The sequence below is a fragment of the Schistocerca cancellata genome, chromosome 4 (genome assembly GCF_023864275.1).
Source record: "Schistocerca cancellata isolate TAMUIC-IGC-003103 chromosome 4, iqSchCanc2.1, whole genome shotgun sequence".
Classification (NCBI taxonomy): domain Eukaryota; kingdom Metazoa; phylum Arthropoda; class Insecta; order Orthoptera; family Acrididae; genus Schistocerca; species Schistocerca cancellata.
The window spans coordinates 490,455,001-490,473,894 of record NC_064629.1 but is presented as its reverse complement, the minus strand read 5'-3'; the positions used below and the strand labels follow the sequence as shown (position 1 = coordinate 490,473,894).

The 18,894-nt window shown below is 41.2% G+C and overlaps 1 protein-coding gene across 1 annotated transcript in view; it reads left to right on the top strand.

The window, feature by feature from the left end:
- The window catches only part of LOC126184277 (mucin-22-like), a 44,259-nt gene extending 25,929 nt beyond the window's left edge, over positions 1-18,330 (top strand). Inside the window, exons 3-4 of the mRNA XM_049926651.1 lie at positions 15,283-15,370; positions 15,528-18,330. Coding sequence (XP_049782608.1) covers positions 15,283-15,370; positions 15,528-18,330 — 2,891 coding nt within the window. The remainder of the gene's footprint in view (positions 1-15,282; positions 15,371-15,527) is intronic.
- Positions 18,331-18,894: the final 564 nt, after the last annotated feature.

Genomic DNA, 18,894 nt, shown 5'->3' with positions numbered 1-18,894 from the left:
CACCAACAACATTACTTGCTCTTTAATTTAACGTACTTTCACATGGAGTAATTCAATGTCATCATGACACCATTCATTAATACATTTCTCAGATACATGAATATAGCTGAATCAGGCTGAACGCCATTGGGAACAGTATGCTCTGCATATCCAGTTTAATTCCGTCATTATTGTTTCATCCATGTAGCTTTGTCGGAAGTACACAGACATACGGATACCTTCTTTTCAAATACTTCTCACACTTTGTAGAAACACATTGTGCTCTTTACGGGAGGAAAATGCCACTGGACACTCTTGTATTGGAATATACCTAATGAGATACGACTGGTATCCCTTTAACTAATACTTCAAAAGAAATTTATCTTCACACTCCTTAACTGTTTCACGTGCCTCTGTGGCTACTAACGTCACGTAAAAGCATCGCCAATGAGGTTACTATTGATGAACGATATCTTCTTCTTTTCTGTTTCAATAACTAGGGAAGATACCTCTAAAAACTTTCAAAAATCTACAGAGTAAAATGATCATATTCAGCCAAACATTAAAAAATTTTCACACCTAACCAGAACATACTCCATACTTCGAGTACATGACGACGACTCCAATACCCTGACACTCTGCTCTCTAATGCGCGTATTTTCTCTCAGCTCTTCAGTATATTTGAATTATAGACCTTCATCGACTGCAGCACATCGAGCCTGCACATGAATCAACCAGTTATCCAGAGATGACTTAAAATCGGTGCACTGTTCCTTTGATTTTTGTATGCGCTACCACAATCAGAGCCAGCCTTTCTCATATACTTATGACAGTGAATCTCCATTAGTTGAACCCTAACGTTATAGTCACTTTTCAACTTTTCTGCATCAAACTCTAGCATGTCACCTCAAAAATTAACACTTTTATTAAGTTACTTTGACTAAAAAAATAAACTCCAGGTCAGATTCTCGGTTAAATCAAGAAAACTTTTGATCTGAATCTTGCTTGTTGCTGAAAACTCTTACGTAAGTGCTTAGTGCAAAAATCATCTTCTCTAATCCCAGTAAACATTTGCTTCCAAGCTAACAGGACTGATTGAAATTTCATGTCCTTGATGGCCATACCCGCACTGTCTATGCTTGATTTCCCCACCTCTTTCATTGTCTCTGCTTCTGCTTTAAGTTCCTGCTCACCACAATTATATGATGCAGATCCCGACTGCCTTTTAGAATCATGGACTGGCACACCAGAGGGATGCTCCACTGTGTTTGACATCAGTTCAGGTTTCAAAAACTATTTACTCATACACACAACAAGCTCCATACTTTCTACACACACAACAGAGATAGCTTAAAGATATACGAAAAGTTCATATTCTTTTACCTTTGTCCTAATTTCTGAGCCCGAAACTGCTAATTCATTTTTCAACCCAGAATCAATACGCCTCATTTTGTATCTTTCACGCCGTACACCGTGAAGTTACGAACGTGCTATACTCTCGGGCTGTAGCAGTCTAGTTTTATTGCTTAAATGCTGGTCTCGAGAAATGGTGCTACGTTTTTGTGACACTTCCACGCGTAAGCACATTGCTGCATGCTCCTTTCTATTTTTAGTCTGCATGTACCAAAACTGCAACAAGGCGATAATTTGACGCCATTGGTGTTGGTACAATAAGTTATTCTTAGACACGTGGACATTGAAGCCAGTAATGTAGCAAAATTTCCTCCACCACGTAGTCAGTCACATTTGGCTCTTGGTTTTGGATACCCGCCTCTTGAAAACTTGTTATTTATATCATTGTTATAATCAAAGGTGCTTCTGATCACTAAACTAAATTAATATTCCCTTTAGATAACCCTGTGTTTTCATACTTCTTCCTAGCTCCACCACAATGTTACTGTAAGTATATAATATCAAAACACCAAACTACCTCCAGAAAACTAAACATACGTCAACCACAGAGTTCGCAGTACTCTACAAATTACAGATGTTACCTCACAGAGCTAAAAAGGTACATTTATTACACGTAGTTGATTGTAATCAGTACATATTATAAAAATAAGTGTACAGTGTGCGTCCCGCTAAAACCCAGAAACGAGTCCCGGTACGATCAAGGGAGTTACATGGTGTGGTAGCCGTCTATCCCTATCCATGAAAAACGTTTCTGTTTGTATCTGAAGGACGTGCTTTTCAAGATACAAGGGCTGGTAAGTTTCGGAAGTGTGTGAGTATTCAAAGTGATACAGTGACTGAATATAAATCGAAAATAAAGTGTGAGATTTGTGTAAACTGTACTTAGTGTCTATCTTAATAAAAAAAAAGTTGATTTGATTTATATTTCTGAAACAGAAGAAAAGCGTGAAGCACGTTAAGTTCCCAGCAAACGAGAATGACCACCGCCAGAAGCAGAGAAACCAAAGAACAACGAAATGAACGGATTGAAGAATTAAGTATAGCTGCACAATCTTATAATAATAGGCTATGAAGTGAAGCCAGCCATGAAAATATAACCCTACGGGAAGCGCGCCCGAGGACAAGCAAACAGTACAACCTAACAAATGAAGCATTCCACTATGACCCGATGAAAGAATATAACAAACATAAACACGCAGTAATCGGAAAAATGTAAAACGTCAGGCAGTTTTGCAACACAAAAAAATTCACCTTAGGAAAAGACCAGGAGTCTGTTGCATGAATGGAAAAATTCGATTACTACCACTGGAAGTACCTCCGCCCGAATTTTTACATTACATAATCGGGGAAGCACCAGAATCAAGACACTTCCATTTAAATATACAAGCGTACAACGCCTGCTTCCAAATGACTTAGATCAACACTAACAGAGATGATATATATATATATATATATATATATATATATATATATATATATATATCTGTGTGTGTGTGTGTGTGTGTGTGTGTGTGTGTGTGTGTGTACTTTTTTCATCCACGGACAAACCTATCACAACACAGGATCATTGCTATCACTACCCAACGAAGATCGTACATTTCTGCAAGCATATTTCATCGGACATGAAGGACAGGAATTGATCAACGGAGCATGAGTATCAGTAGATTGAGACGAGAATTAGTTCAAGACGTACAGAGGACCTCATACAAATACAATAATCTGATTCGCATATTCAAAACAGCACGAGACCGAATGAGTTGATGACTATAAAGTTGTAATTCGAGCCCAAAAAAACACAAAACATATTTAAAACAGCACTAGACCTAATGATTTCTGAAGACTATAAAGTTGTAATTCGAGCCCACAAAACACCATTTGGAGACGTCGAACGTCGATTTAATACACTTCAGATAGACGAAGTTATCTTAGTAATCGTAGAAAATGAAAACATAGGCAGTTACAATTGTACAACGAATAAGACAAGGAATACAACTCATTGCAGAGACGCACCAATCACAAGATGCCCTCCAGTATCCATTATTACTTCCGCACGGAGAGGAACGACATCATTTTAATGTGAAACAAATCCGAACTGAAACAGGCGTAGATAAAAAGAAAAAAGACACTTCCAAGGTGTTATGTGCTTACCGCCTAATGATCGAAGACAATGAAACGTACAACCACTCTCTCAACAGGCGCCGTTTATTTCGACAATCTCTGGTAGATACGTATGCAAAAATAGAAGCGGAGCGGATGTTTTACATAAGACTGAATCAGAAGAAACTAGGAACGGAAGAGTACATCCATCAACTAGACGCAATCATACATGACGGCTGCGCTGACGACATTGGAACAATGGTAATCTTACCCACATCACACATAGAAAGTCCAAGACACATGCAATAATACACCAAAGATGCTATTACCTACATAAGAAAATATGGAGGACCTGACCTCTCCATAACATTCACATACAACTTGTCGTGGCAAGAAATCAAAGAACAACTAAGATACGAACAAGCTCCATCCATCGACACGACATCATAGCCCGAGTTCTATGACAAAAACAAATCAGATTTATTGAAGTCATCACAAAATACCACATCTTTGGGACCGTTAGATGCTAGATGTACACACTGGGATGACAAAAACGAGGACAGTTTCACTCACACAGTAAAGGAAATTTGAAAAATTTGTACATACATATACCGCGGATAACAAAATGAGAAATTTTCTTTATAAACAAGTTTTGTAAATAGTGAGAATACATTTTCAGTAATTTTTTTATGTCTTATACCTTAAAGTTTATTCTTCTATTCCAACTGCCACACAATCTCATATCATCTCCCTGAGCAAAGCCGGGCGTCCCAGCTAGTATAATTAATAAAATATTATGTCCCATTTTTAACAAAAAAAGAAATAAACTGCAAGTACCATATTGCTATACTTCGTACATTTCACCTTTACCTTCAACAGAAAACTAGGTATGGACTCGGGTGTGAAGTGCCGAAACATGTTTCTAAGGAAATTTCCGAGAGAAATATAATGAGCTGCTCATAGCTTTCGATTCATACATGACGCTCGACGACTAATGCAAAAGCGATCGACAGTATAACTGTGACATTAAGCTGTTACGACAGTGCGACAATAAACGATTTAATACGGCAGACGTAAAAGTAGCAAAGAATCCAATCGGTTATAGGAAGGTAATTATTTACATACGGCACAGAACCCTATTACTGAGTGCATAATATGTAAGCGCACAGTCTGGAGGGGCAGTGTCAATTCGTTGCCAGCTGCTACTACGTTGGTAGTAGTTGTGCGTGTCGTGCATTTGTTCCTTCAGTGCACCAGTTAGGTTAGGCTGTGAAGCTACGATACGACAGCTATTACCTTTTTCAGAAAATAGTGGGTTTAATAGTCGTCTTTCACAGTTTTCCCGATCAGCCATTTATGGGCAAACTCTCAGATCCTCTATCTACAATTACAACAAGTGTAAGTAGGCTGTTTATGTTTTCTTATTGGCAACGTTACGTAGCGCTCTGTATGAAAATCACTGGCTGTGCTGTGTGCAGTCTGTGGCTAGTTTGCATTGTTGTCTGCCATTGTAGTGTTGGGCAGCTGGATGTGAACAGCGCGTAGCGTTGCGCAGTTGGAGGTGAGCCGCCAGCAGTGGTGGATGTGGGGAGAGAAATGTCGGAGACTTGAAATTTGTAAGACTGGATGGCATATACATTATGATTATTAAGGTAAATACATTGTTTGTTCTCTATTAAAATCTTTCATTTGCTAACTATCCCTATCAGTAGTTACTGCCTTCCGTAGTTTGAATCTTTTATTTAGCAGGCAGTAGTGGCGCTCGCTGTATTGCAGTAGTTCGAGTAACGAAGATTTTTGGTGAGGTAAGTGATTTGTGAAACGTATAGGTTAATGTTAGTCAGGGCCATTCTTTTGTAGGGATTTTTGAAAGTCAGATTGCGTTGCGCTAAAAATATTGTGTGTCAGTCTAAGCACAGTCATGTATAATTGTTCAAAGGGGACGTTACACAAGTACATCATCAAAAAACCGCACAACGGATGACGGCCTCCGAGACAAGCTAGGGCATTATTGGTCATGTCTCTTAATGTAAATAAATGTAACTTACGGCGCATTAATAGGCAGAAAGCCCGACAGCAGTTCGATTACAATATTGGCGACAAATCAACAGAAACCGAAACAACTGTAAAACGTCTAGGAGTGTCCGTTCATATGTGAAACGCCCACTTAAAATTGCTTGCCAGCCCGGTTGGCCGTGCGGTCTAACGGATTAGTGTCGAGATCCGGTGAGCCGGTCAGTCTGTGGATGGTTTTTAGGCGGTTTTCCATCTGCCTCGGCGAATGCGGGCTGGTTACCCTTATTCCGCCTCAGCTACACCACGTCGGCGATTGATGCACAAACAAGTTCTCCACGTATGCGCACACCACCACTACTCTACCACGCAAACAGAGGGTTTACCCTCGTCTGGTGTGAGACGTTCCCTGGGGGGTCCATCGGGGGCCGAACCGCACAATAACCCTGGGTGCGGTGTGGGGCGGCGGAGGGGTGAAGTGGACTGCGGTAATCGTCGTGGGTTTGCGGACCACTGCGGCTGCGGCGGGGACGGACCCTCTCCGTCGTTTCTAGGTCCCAGGTTAACATAACATAACATAAAACTGCTCGAAGGAAAAGCAGAAATTAGGCACCAATCAGTGTATTTTTCCTAAGAATATATAATTCAACCAGGGAAGTAGTGGGTTATGAACCACTTACTGATCAATATTTGAGTATTTCTCGTTAGTCTGGGACCCTTAATCGGTACAATAGAGAAGTTCTATAGCACATCAGTGTGTTGGCACATATTCATTTAGTACGCGCGATATCGTTACGGTCAGCTCGTCGAACCTAAGGGGCAGATATTACATGAGGTTTGTTTTTTCGACGAGAAAAGGTTTGTAGTAAAAATTTCGAGGAAGTGCGATCCACGAAAACTTACTCAAATATTACTTCGTTACATAACATTTCTCGAAATGAGCATGGGCATGAGTATCAGACAAATTAGAGTTCATACGGAGGCTCAACGATGGTCTTTCGTCTAACACGCCATTCACAAATGAAAGAAGGAAGTGAGGGAATGTAGAGCAAGTACTACTGCCACTCACCATTACGTGGTCTCTGGAGAGCTACTGTTGACGTGTATGTAGAATGCTCAATTAAGTTAGAGAATGATGTACAGAATGTCCATCCTGCGAGTGAATTTCCAAGAAAACGACTGAATTTCGCCTTTTTCGACACGATGTGCAGTACAGAGCAGGAGTGAGGACTAGGACATCAAGTGTAACGATTCATGTTAGCAGAGGGCTTATGCTTAGTAGCAATGTGAATGACGACCTGAACTGTCCACTACAGCATCTACATCTATGTGATTACTCAGCTATTCTCGATTCATGCTAGCGAAGGGCTTACGCTTAGTAACAATGTGAATGACGACCTGAACTGTCCACTACAGCATCTACATCTACGTGATTACTCTGCTGTTCACAATTAGGTGTCGGGCAGAGGGTTCAATGAACCACCTTCAAGCTGTCTCTACCGTTCCATTCTCGAAGGGCGCGTGGGAAGAGCAAGGACTTAAATTTTTCAATGCGAGGCCTGATTTCTCTTATTTTACCGTGATGATCATTTCTCCTTATGTAGGTAGGTGTCAATAGAATGTTTTCGCAATCGGAGGAGAAAACTGTTGTTTGAAATTTTATGAGAAGATTCCGCCGCAACTAAAAACGTCTTTGTTTTACTGATTGCCACTCCAATTCACGTATCATGTCTGTGGCACTGTCTCCCCTATTTCGCGATAATACAAAAGGAGCAGTGCTTCTTCGAACCTTTTCGATGTCATCCGTCAGTCCCACCTGATGTGGATCTCACACCGCACACCAGTACTCCAGAATAGGGCGGACAAGTGTGGTGTAAGCAGTCTCTCTGGTAGATCTGTTCCACCTTCTAAGTGTTCTGCCACTGAATCGCGGTCTTTGATTTGCTCTATACACAAAATAATCTATGTGATCGTTCTAATTTAGATTACTAGTAATTGTAATCCCTAAGTATTCAGTTGAATTTACAGCCTTCAGATTTGTGTGCCATACCGCGTAATCGAAATTTAGCGGATTTCTTTTAGTACTCATGTGAATAAATTCACTCTTTTCTTCATTCATGATCAATTGCCACTTTTCGCACCCTACAGGTATCTTATCTATATCATTATGCTACTTTTTTTGGTCATCTGATGACTTTACAAGACGCTAATGGACAGCACCGTCTGTAAATAATCTAAGAGGGCTACTCAGATTGTCTCCTATGTCGTTAATATACACTCCTGGAAATGGAAAAAAGAACACATTGACACCGGTGTGTCAGACCCACCATACTTGCTCCGGACACTGCGAGAGGGCTGTACAAGCAATGATCACACGCACGGCACAGCGGACACACCAGGAACCGCGGTGTTGGCCGTCGAATGGCGCTAGCTGCGCAGCATTTGTGCACCGCCGCCGTCAGTGTCAGCCAGTTTGCCGTGGCATACGGCGCTCCATCGCAGTCTTTAACACTGGTAGCATGCCGCGACAGCGTGGACGTGAACCGTATGTGCAGTTGACGGACTTTGAGCGAGGGCGTATAGTGGGCATGCGGGAGGCCGGGTGGACGTACCGCCGAATTGCTCAACACGTGGGGCGTGAGGTCTCCACAGTACATCGATGTTGTCGCCAGTGGTCAGCGGAAGGTGCACGTGCCCGTCGACCTGGGACCGGACCGCAGCGACGCACGGATGCACGCCAAGACCGTAGGATCTTACGCAGTGTCGTAGGGGACCGCACCGCCACTTCCCAGCAAATTAGGGACACTGTTGCTCCTGGGGTATCGGCGAGGACCATTCGCAACCGTCTCCATGAAGCTGGGGTACGGTCCCGCACACCGTTAGGCCGTCTTCCGCTCACGCCCCAACATCGTGCAGCCCGCCTCCAGTGGTGTCGCGACAGGCGTGAATGGAGGGACGAATGGAAACGTGTCGTCTTCAGCGATGAGAGTCGCTTCTGCCTTGGTGCCAATGATGGTCGTATGCGTGTTTGGCGCCGTGCAGGTGAGTGCCACAATCAGGACTGCATACGACCGAGGCACACAGGGCCAACACCCGGCATCATGGTGTGGGGAGCGATCTCCTACACTGGCCGTACACCACTGGTGATCGTCGAGGGGACACTGAATAGTGCACGGTACATCCAAACCGTCATCGAACCCATCGTTCTACCATTCCTAGACCGGCAAGGGAACTTGCTGTTCCAACAGGACAATGCACGTCCGCATGTATCCCGTGCCACCCAACGTGCTCTAGAAGGTGTAAGTCAACTACCCTGGCCAGCAAGATCTCCGGATCTGTCCCCCATTGAGCATGTTTGGGACTGGATGAAGCGTCGTCTCACGCGGTCTGCACGTCCAGCACGAACGCTGGTCCAACTGAGGCGCCAGGTGGAAATGGCATGGCAAGCCGTTCCACAGGACTACATCCAGCATCTCTACGATCGTCTCCATGGGAGAATAGCAGCCTGCATTGCTGCGAAAGATGGATATACACTGTACTAGTGCCGACATTGTGCATGCTCTGTTGCGTGTGTCTATGTGCCTGTGATTCTGTCAGTGTGATCATGTGATGTATCTGACCCCAGGAATGTGTCAATAAAGTTTCCCCTTCCTGGGACAATGAATTCACGGTGTTCTTATTTCAATTTCCAGGAGTGTAGATAAGGTACAATAGAGGGACTGTGACACTTCCTCGGGGAACGCCGGATATTAATTCTGTTTTACTCGATGACTTTCCGTCAGTTACTATGAACTGTGACCTTCCTGACAGGAATCCAGTTTCACAACTGAGGCGATATTCCATAGGCACGCAGTTTGGTTAGAAGACGCCTGTGAGGAACGGTGTCGAAAGCCTCCTGGAAATCTAAAAATATGGAATCAATTTGACATACCCTGTCGATAGCACTCATTACTTCATGAGTATAAAGAACAATTGGTGATTCGCAAGAACGATGTTTCCCGAATCCGTGCTGACTCTGTGTCAATAAATCGTTTTCTTCGAGGTAATCCATAATGTTCGAATACAGTATATGTTCCAAAACCCTACTGTAAAACGACGTTAGTGATATGGGCCTGTAATTCAGCGGATTACTCCTATTTCCCTTTTTGGATATTGGTGTGACTAGAGCAATTTTCCAGTCTTTAGGTACGGAACTTCCTGTGAGCGAGCGGTTGTGTATAATTGCTAAATATGGAGCTATTGCATCAGCATACTCTGAAAGGAACCTGGCTGGTATACAATTCGGACCATAGTCCTTGTCTTTATTCAGTGATTTAGGCTGCTTTGCTACACCGAGGATATCTACTTCTCTGTTTCTCATCTTCACAGTCGTTCTTTATTGGAATTCAGCATGAAAATCTCGCTCACTAGTACAGTGATGGCACTACATAAATGAAATATTTTTATTTTAGTATAAATAAGCAATAAATTTACTCAGTAGTCAAACTGATTGGATGGATACGCTGGATTAAACAACTTTTTCAAGTAATGTGGTTGAGTTCCTTTCAAACTGCATAACCGTACATTATATACTTTTAGATAGTTAAGCGTAAACGTAATTTAACTGGAAGATCCCTGTCAAACATGTGACAAAATTTTAACCTCACATGAAATCAGCAACAATGTCGAACTATACCGTCGTCGATTACAGTTATATTAAATAGGTAACGAGATATACACCCTACGGTACAGTGATGTTCATTGAACGGGATGATATAACTATGAGAATACACTGGCAATCTCTGTGTATTCAAGGGGGAATGCTGACTGACTGACTCATCATCGCCCAGCGCAAACCGCTTAAGGACAGAAATTTGAAATTTATGGAAGGTGTGGATCTTATACCGTAGGCGTAGTTTAAGAAGGGATTTTCCGAAATTACAAATCTAATAGGGTGAAATAGGGGACGAAGCATTATTAGAAAAACATCGCTATTAAGGCAATTTTGAAGCTAAACCTACGAAAATTGGTAATTGATTTCTTGGTCAGGAATAGAGAAATATGTGTTTCAGCATTTTTGGAAATTTAATGCTATGGGGGAGAAGCAGTGGGTGAAAGCACTTTTTTTGGAAATATACTATTATTAAAGAACTATCAAAGAATTTTTAAAGCTACATCTGTGAACACTTGTATCAGGCTTCTCGGTTACAAATAAAAAAATACATATGTCACTGTTTTTGGAAACAGAACCTCTAAGAGGGTGAAATAGGTTGACTTTTTATGAAAGTATTATATTAAGAAATCATTTTTAAAGGTAAAGCTACGAAAAGTTAAATACGGATTTTCAGTTAGAAATCAATAAAACGTGTTCCATTGTTTTTGGAAATTCAGACCTTAAGGGGATGAAACAGGAGATGATACTTTTTATCGAAATATTTCATTGTGCAACCATTCTTGTAGCTAAATCTATGAAAATTTCCATCTGGGTTCAACTCCTAATGTGGTGAAATAAGGTCATACTTATCCACTGACTCCTAATCGCCCAGCCCAAACTGCTAAGGATACGAACTGGAAGTTTGGACAGTACGTGGATCTTATACTGTAAGCATCGTTCAAGAAGGTATTGTCCAAAATTGCATTCCTAAGGGGATGAAACAGAGGATGAAAGGCCTTTGGAAACTATGTCGATATTAAGGTGTTTTGAAGCCAGAACTACGAAAACTGGTATTTGGTTTCTCAATCAGAAAATAAAAAATAAATGTTTCATAAATTACGGAAATTCAAACACTCAGGAGGAAAACAGTGAGTGGAAGTTTTTTTGAAAATAAATAATGACTGAAGAACTACTGAAGGGTTTTTAAGGCTACATCTATGACAATTAGTATCTGACTTCTCAGTCAGAAATAAAACAAACACATGTTTCATTCCAGAATGAGATTTTCACTCTGCAGCGGAGTGTGCGTTGGCAGAAGTAAGGCTGTGAGGACGGGGCGTGAGTCGTGCTTGGGTAGCTCAGTTAGTAGAGCACTAGCCCGCGATAGGCAAAGGTCGCGAGTTCGAGTCTCGGTCTGGCACACAGTTTTAATCTGCCAGGAAGTTTCACATGTTTCAATGTTTCTGGAAATCTAGTTCCTAAGGAAGTATAAAATGGGATGAAAATTTGTAAGAAATTATTTCATTACATTAAAAAATTTTGAAACTAAATTTATGAAAACTGGTATTTCATATCTCGGTTAGATATTAAGAAATATTTGCTAGGAGATTAGAGCTGCTACAGACATATCTGTGAAAGAACGCAGAAGGCACGATTAACAAAAATTTTAGACTCCAGCTATCAGAATCGTTTTTTTGGTCAGATGTACATTCGGAAAAGACAGTGCTTATAATTCCTTAATAAGCGTGAAAAGCTTAGAAGGCATTTCAGTTTATGAATAACATAAAACTTCTATTAAAAGTAAACAAAAAAACATCTCTGTAGCACATACAGACTACACGAGCGAAGCAGTGGGCGCTAAGCTATTGAGTTATGTGAGGCCTTGAAACCAAGAAATGTTTGTACGTTCATTTTGTACCATCTACACAAATCTATAGTTAGGAAATATTTAGCGTTCAGTGAAGAGCATAAGAAAGATTTATAATTTGCATACGTAGCAAAATCGTTATTCTTGAATACCACCATTCATTATAAATTGTGGGACAATGCTATTTAGCCTAAAAGGTTTAAACGTGTTTTTGACTCAAAACTCGCAATCTTTCAACATACGATCGAGAGCATTCCATCTTGCCTTTATACTCTCGACGATCAATCTGGAATGTTTTAGTAGGTAATCAATACCCTCATGTAAAGGACAAATAAATAAAAAATTATGACCCAAAGGTGTCGCTGAATATAACAGGTAAGGAACACCACCTGAAAATTCTCATATTCGGTTTACTTGTAGAAAACGCTTTAGATTCAGTGCAGTGCCCCCTACGTCGTTCCCGTAACCACTCCCTTCCGCTACCATTATCTCTCGTAGCCCCTTGACTCATCATATCAAATGCTCAGTGACGGTTATCGTCTGACAGAGGTATGCGCGAGGTGTTGAGAAGCGAGCGGTGACGTGTTACGAAGCTCGCATTCCATTTCCTGACATATTCGGGAGGCGGAGACCTCCCCTCCACAGCGCTCCGGGATGTATTTAAGCGCGCCACACGAGCGGTGGCCGATTCAGTTTGCTAGTGACCGGAGTAGTGTTTCGTGCGCTCGCGAAGGCAACTAGGACTACCAGCATGAAGATTATCACTTGCTTGACGGTCATCCTATATATTGTTGGTGAGTTTAAATTCCGTAACCATGCTACTTCACCACGGACTTGGTTACCAATTTTTCGTTGTTTATTAATTTAGAGTGTTGATAATTCGTCTCTGTTTCATTTTGTGTTGACATGTTACGAAATAATTTTTTTCTGGAAAAATAATAGTTGCTCAGTTGGAAAGTTTTCGTGTGTTTCGAATGTGGTAGGCCAGTTTTTCAGATAAATCTTTCTTTCCAGTGGAACCAACAGGTTCTTTGCCACTTTCGTTTCACAATTAAGAGATACCCACTCATAATAGCAACAACAATAATAATCTTGAAATTACATTAACAGGCCCTCCTTCATCGTATGCTGTTCTTAATCATATTATATGTTCTGTTATTGATTTCATAAAATTTTGGTTTACATCTAGCATGCAAAGATGCAATGATAACAGATTTCAGTACTCCGTTTTCTGTATAAATATACTTTTGCTATATTGAGTGTCTATTTAACTCTTGGTTTCACTGTCGTCTATCATTACAGCGATCTACTACAACTCGTTCTGATTTGTTATGTGCTCAACTTAGCCCAGTGTTTGTGTTATTTTTTGAAATGTGCAATCGAAATGTGAAATAGTTTCGCAGACGACGCCCATTCGTAAATCTTGTTACGTTCATTATGTATGACCTGTCAGTAAAAGCAGTTGTGTGTGGGAAATTTCAGTGACATCATTAAGTTTCAACGTGCATATGATTAATTTCCCTAATCGTTTATGTCACGATCTTTCATTTCTCTCAGCTATGTATTCATGTTATCGTCAACGTCCACAGACGTTCGCTCCTCATCTGAAACACACACTCACCAATCGAAACTAACGCCTTAACGTTTCCACTGACTTTGAGCACTGTGCAACGTGAAGGCGCTATGTATAAAATATTTCGCTATCTCTATGCTGCTCATAGCTTTTTCATGTTTCTTACTCAGCAGTAACACGGAGAATCGTCCACGTGTGTGGAATAGTGTCGCTGCTGATGTTGTAGTACATTCTTCACGGGTCAGGATTTATAGCACCGATTTAATTCCTACTTTCACTTGACACAATCACTCAGTCAGTTGTTCTTTAAATAAAAATCCAATAAACTTTGGATACAACCCGTAACTTCAGCTGCAATCTTGACATTCATGTTCGGCGAACTTCACGGTACAATCCTTGCACTTCGTTCGATGTTTAACCGTCATTGTTATTTTGAGCTCGCTTTGCACGTTTCTGTTGCACATTTAAGCATCGTCTTTCCCTCCAGTTATCACCGTAGCTTGTTTATTTTTCACCTGTCACACATCGTATATTTCTTCACGCATGCCGCGCATAATAAGAGCTTCACCAATATTTTCTCGTTTGGAGACAGAATATAGATTAGGGTATATTTCTCTGCATGTATAGACACATTGATATAGACACCTCCAATGCGTAATGTCCACCTATTCCGTTTTTTTGGGATACATGACACAGATATTGTGTACTGAGTTTTTGTTTCACCGTTTGTCGAACATACTTGCTATAAACAACGCAAAACGGCATTTAACGATGTATATATTCAAATGATTAACAGGAATTTATGATCTAAAATAATCATTAATCATAGGGGTACGTTATGAAGTTTTACAGATACTTTCGTGTGTAGGAGCCAATAAATCAGCATCTTAAGGCTTCAGTCATCTCTGTTGTTAACAACTTTCTACAGTATTAAAGGTGACAACGAAAGAACGCCACTTGCGAGAACAATTTCATCAAACTGCTATCTGAAATTGGACTCGTATTTCTAGGAGGCAAAAATGATAAATTTTATGACATATTTTCAGTTAAGGTCAATAAGATAATAAAATTTTTTGTCAGGAAACCAGATTGTTTTGAATCTTTAATCAGTTGCCCTATGCGACTGTCACTTGTTTTTACAGTTGAAGAAATTTATCTTCAGTGCACACAGCGATGTAATATGCATCTATCTCTGTAGCTGATTTGATTTAGGCGATAATGCTGTACAAGTAAATGCTACGATTTGTTTCTCAAACACTGACACAATTTTCCAAGACGATAATGCACCAATCCATACAGTTGGCTTGTGATTCGATGTGCACGCTGGAGAAATAACTAACATTCTTCGAAAAACTACTACAAAATATTGATGTCCGATATCAGAGCGAACTTGGTACACGTCTGCCGCATCTCTTTTCATTCATGAAAAAAATGTCTTACACAGTGCATCAAATGCCAAAGAATTGTAGTAAATTACTCAGAAAGTATTTGTAGGTTCTGATATTGCATTCAGCTACGAATCGTTATTTCATTTCGTCGTATATTTGTTTATGTTCAGTATCTTTACACGAACCTATGAGTAAAAGTAACGCATCTGTCACAGAGATTCAGTTATGAAATTGTCTAGTTGTATAGTGGTCCCAAATGTGCTTACCCGGACAGATATCACTGATGGACACTAGATTTATAATCACTCTTTTGTTTCAGCTCTACCGATAACAAGTCAGCTGTCAGCTGAAAATGCGACAGGTACAGCTGATTCTGTCCAAGAAGAGATAACAAATCAACGCAAAGTGTAAGTGTCGCTTTTGCCTTTGTAACTCTATGTTATTGCTCTCCTATATTTGAAACACGTCTAATTATTATTTTTATTTAACTTTTGTGTTAACTGAGAAAAAGAGTCTAGGCAGAAAAATTCAAAATTTGATAATTTTTTGTTTCCATTGTTTCAGGGACATGACCACAGCTGCTAAAGAAGATGAAGGTTACATGATGATGTCACATTTCACAAGTCTTGTTAGTAACGGGAATTCTGCGCCTGAAAGCGGTGAATCTACTCCTACACCGCCAACGAGTATCCAAAACAGATCGACTACAGGTGCTTTTTCATGGTCCCTGAAGCTCAGTGATGATGGAAAGACTGACGCTACAGCGGTTTCATCGGTCCCGGAGTTACAGCCAACCTCCACATCACCGTTTGCACTACCGAGTGGCAATGAAAATCCCCTGCAGCAGAATACGGAAGACACTGGGACTGATTATGGACACGTGCACACCTTGCCATCGCAACAAGGAGAGTTAATGCAGCGTAATGATAGTAAAAATTACGAAGATCCGTACGTGAGCTTCGTACCTCATACTGAAACCAATAGTCAAGCACCAACTATCTCACCATCAGCGTCGCCCACAACACCTGGAGATGTTGAGAATCACGAACTACATGATGGCAAATCCCAGACCATCACATTACAGGACAACTATGAAGATGGTATCACCACTCCCCAACATGTGCCCTTCACACCTCCTGCTAATATCAAAAACTTCAAGGAGCAGGGTGGAACCTCACCAGCTAAGGATGTTGAGACATCCATGAGATCACCATCGACATCATTCATGACTCCAGATGAAAATGAGGTCATGTGGCAGAATGGTGAGCCCAACGGCACAAAAGTTGAGGCCAGTAATCACAATGATGCAGAGACCACTACAACCCAGGATGTTGACTACATACCACGCAGTGATACAAATAATTTCAAGAAGGATGTTGATGAATTCAACGGTATTAATTCCTCGTCGTCTCAGAAAACTGGAACACCCACCATCTCACCATCAGTTCTTGGTGCTGAAGACGGACTCAAGCAGAAGAACGTTGAAACCACTGCTGGAACATTTGAGGCTAACTATGATGTTGCAGGGTCAACCACACCTCACTATGAACACATCACATCACACACTAGTACTAATAATCCCAATGAACACGATGGGAAATTCATCACTACTACTGAATCATCAGCTCAAGAAACTGGAATAATTGCCACTTCACCATCAACGTTGTCTGTTATCCCGAATAATGATGTTAGTGGCTCGCAACAAAATGGGGAACCCACCGTCACAACATTCGAGGTCGAATATGATTCTAAAGTGACCACCACACCACAGTATGATGATTTCATACTGCGCACTAGTACCAAGAATTCCACAGTACAGGACAATGATTTCAACACTACCACGGTCTCGTCAGCTCAAGAAATCGTGACTACTACCACCTCCCCAACAAAGTTTTTCACTATTTCAAATATCGATGTGAGTCACACGCAGCAGAAAGGAGAAAACACCACCGCAGCATTCGAGAGCGAAAATGATGCTGAAGTGTCCACCACACCCAAAAATGATGATTTTATACTGCGCACTAGTACCAAGAATTCCACAGTGCAGGACAATCATTTCAACACTACCACGGTCTCGTCAGCTCAAGAAATCGGGACTACCACCACCTCCCCAACAAAGTTGTTCACTGTTTCTGATAACGATGTGAGTGACACGCAGCAGAAAGGAGAAAACACCACAGCAGCATTCGAGAGCGAAAATGATGCTGAAGTGAGCACCACACCACAGTATGTTGACTTCATACACCGCACTGTTTCCGAGAAGTCCAGTGAGCAGGATGATGATTTCAGCGCTATACCTGCCTCGTCAGCTCATGGTGTTGGAATGACCACCATCTCGCCAGTAAAGCTATTGACGATTCCTAATGATGGCGAGGGTCTTACGCAGAAGAATGTTGAATCCTCCGCCACAACACCGCAGACCGACTATGATGGTATGGAACCTACTACACCCCCGGCTGAACTCTTTACACCACCCACTGGCACCAAGAATTTCATGAAAGAGGCTGGTGAACTCGACACTAACATGCCTTCGTCATCTCACGATATTTTACCAACCAGTACCTTACCCTCAGTGCCAGTGGCAGAGCAAGCAGATGATGAAAATTGCACACAGGAGGAATGTGATTGCGTTGGCACCACAGTTGCTGTGTATCCGGAAGATAACCTTACCACCATGTCACCACTAACGCCAGTCACCGTACCTGCGGATGGTGGCAATATTAAAGAGCACAGTGGTGGACCAAATATCACCTTCAGCCCGGAACCTAATAAAGATGAGTCTACTACCACATCATCGTTCCCACAGCCTGTTAACGATAGTAATATCACATTGCAAATCATTAAATGTAAGGGCACCAACCTTGGTACCAACCAGGAAAAGCCCTCCACGATGTCATTTCTAGCGATTTTTAAAATACTGGCAGGTATTAATGATAACCGCACGCTGATGTGTGACGAGCCAGATGTCACAACGACTCCGCCAACTAATGAAGAGACTTCATATAACACAACAACGAAACAAGACACTGCAACAATCTCTAAGGATGAAGCAGTGGATGGCAACAAAACTAAAAGCCATTATCCATCATACACTGGTTCTTCTCCTGACGAATTACTAATGTTGTACAAACTACACGTTAGAATGATCAAGACAATGTCTATCACCTTAGGGGCGGTAGTAGCTCTCATTTTGATCAGCATTGGATTCAAATTCTGCAGGAAACATAGACGAGGCGACCGCACAGCAGTTTCTCCTCACACTGCTGAACCTCGTGAAGCAGGTGAACCTTCCACATCTCAGGCTTCTACTTCCGTAGAGCCCGTTATAAGATTTCGAGATTTGCTCTCTCGTGAAGAGAATAATTAGTATGGTGTCCTCAAGTATGTGGGCACCTGGTGTCAACACATCAAGTGATAACTATTTTCAGTGACTCGACCACCGTTAGTTGAACAATTTCAGTACAGTCAGTTATATCAGTGACAGCATTCGCAATTTTGATGAGTGTAGCGTAACTCCTGATAACCATTTACTATTTACTATGATAACAAACTGGACATACATGGTTTACGATCTGAACTACGTCCTGGTGAACACGTCCACTGTAGTGTAGCTTTCATCCTCGAGAGTCTGTTTACGGAATGTAGTTTCTGATGATTTATTTGAAATGTTAATGAATTTAATTTCGAAATTTCCATCGTTCCTTTTGTTGAATATTAAGTGAATTCACTGAGCATTGATGGGATAATTATCAGGGCGTTGTTAAATAAAGACTTTTTGTGGTGACTCTGAATTTACAGTTGGCATTTAAAGTGTTGATTTTCTGTCTATTGTTGCATTTTGAACTGTAGTTATGAGTATGGACAACATTTTAAGTTTGTGTTGCAATTCTCAACATGAAAAGTGTTATTATGTGAATCCAACTGAACCATT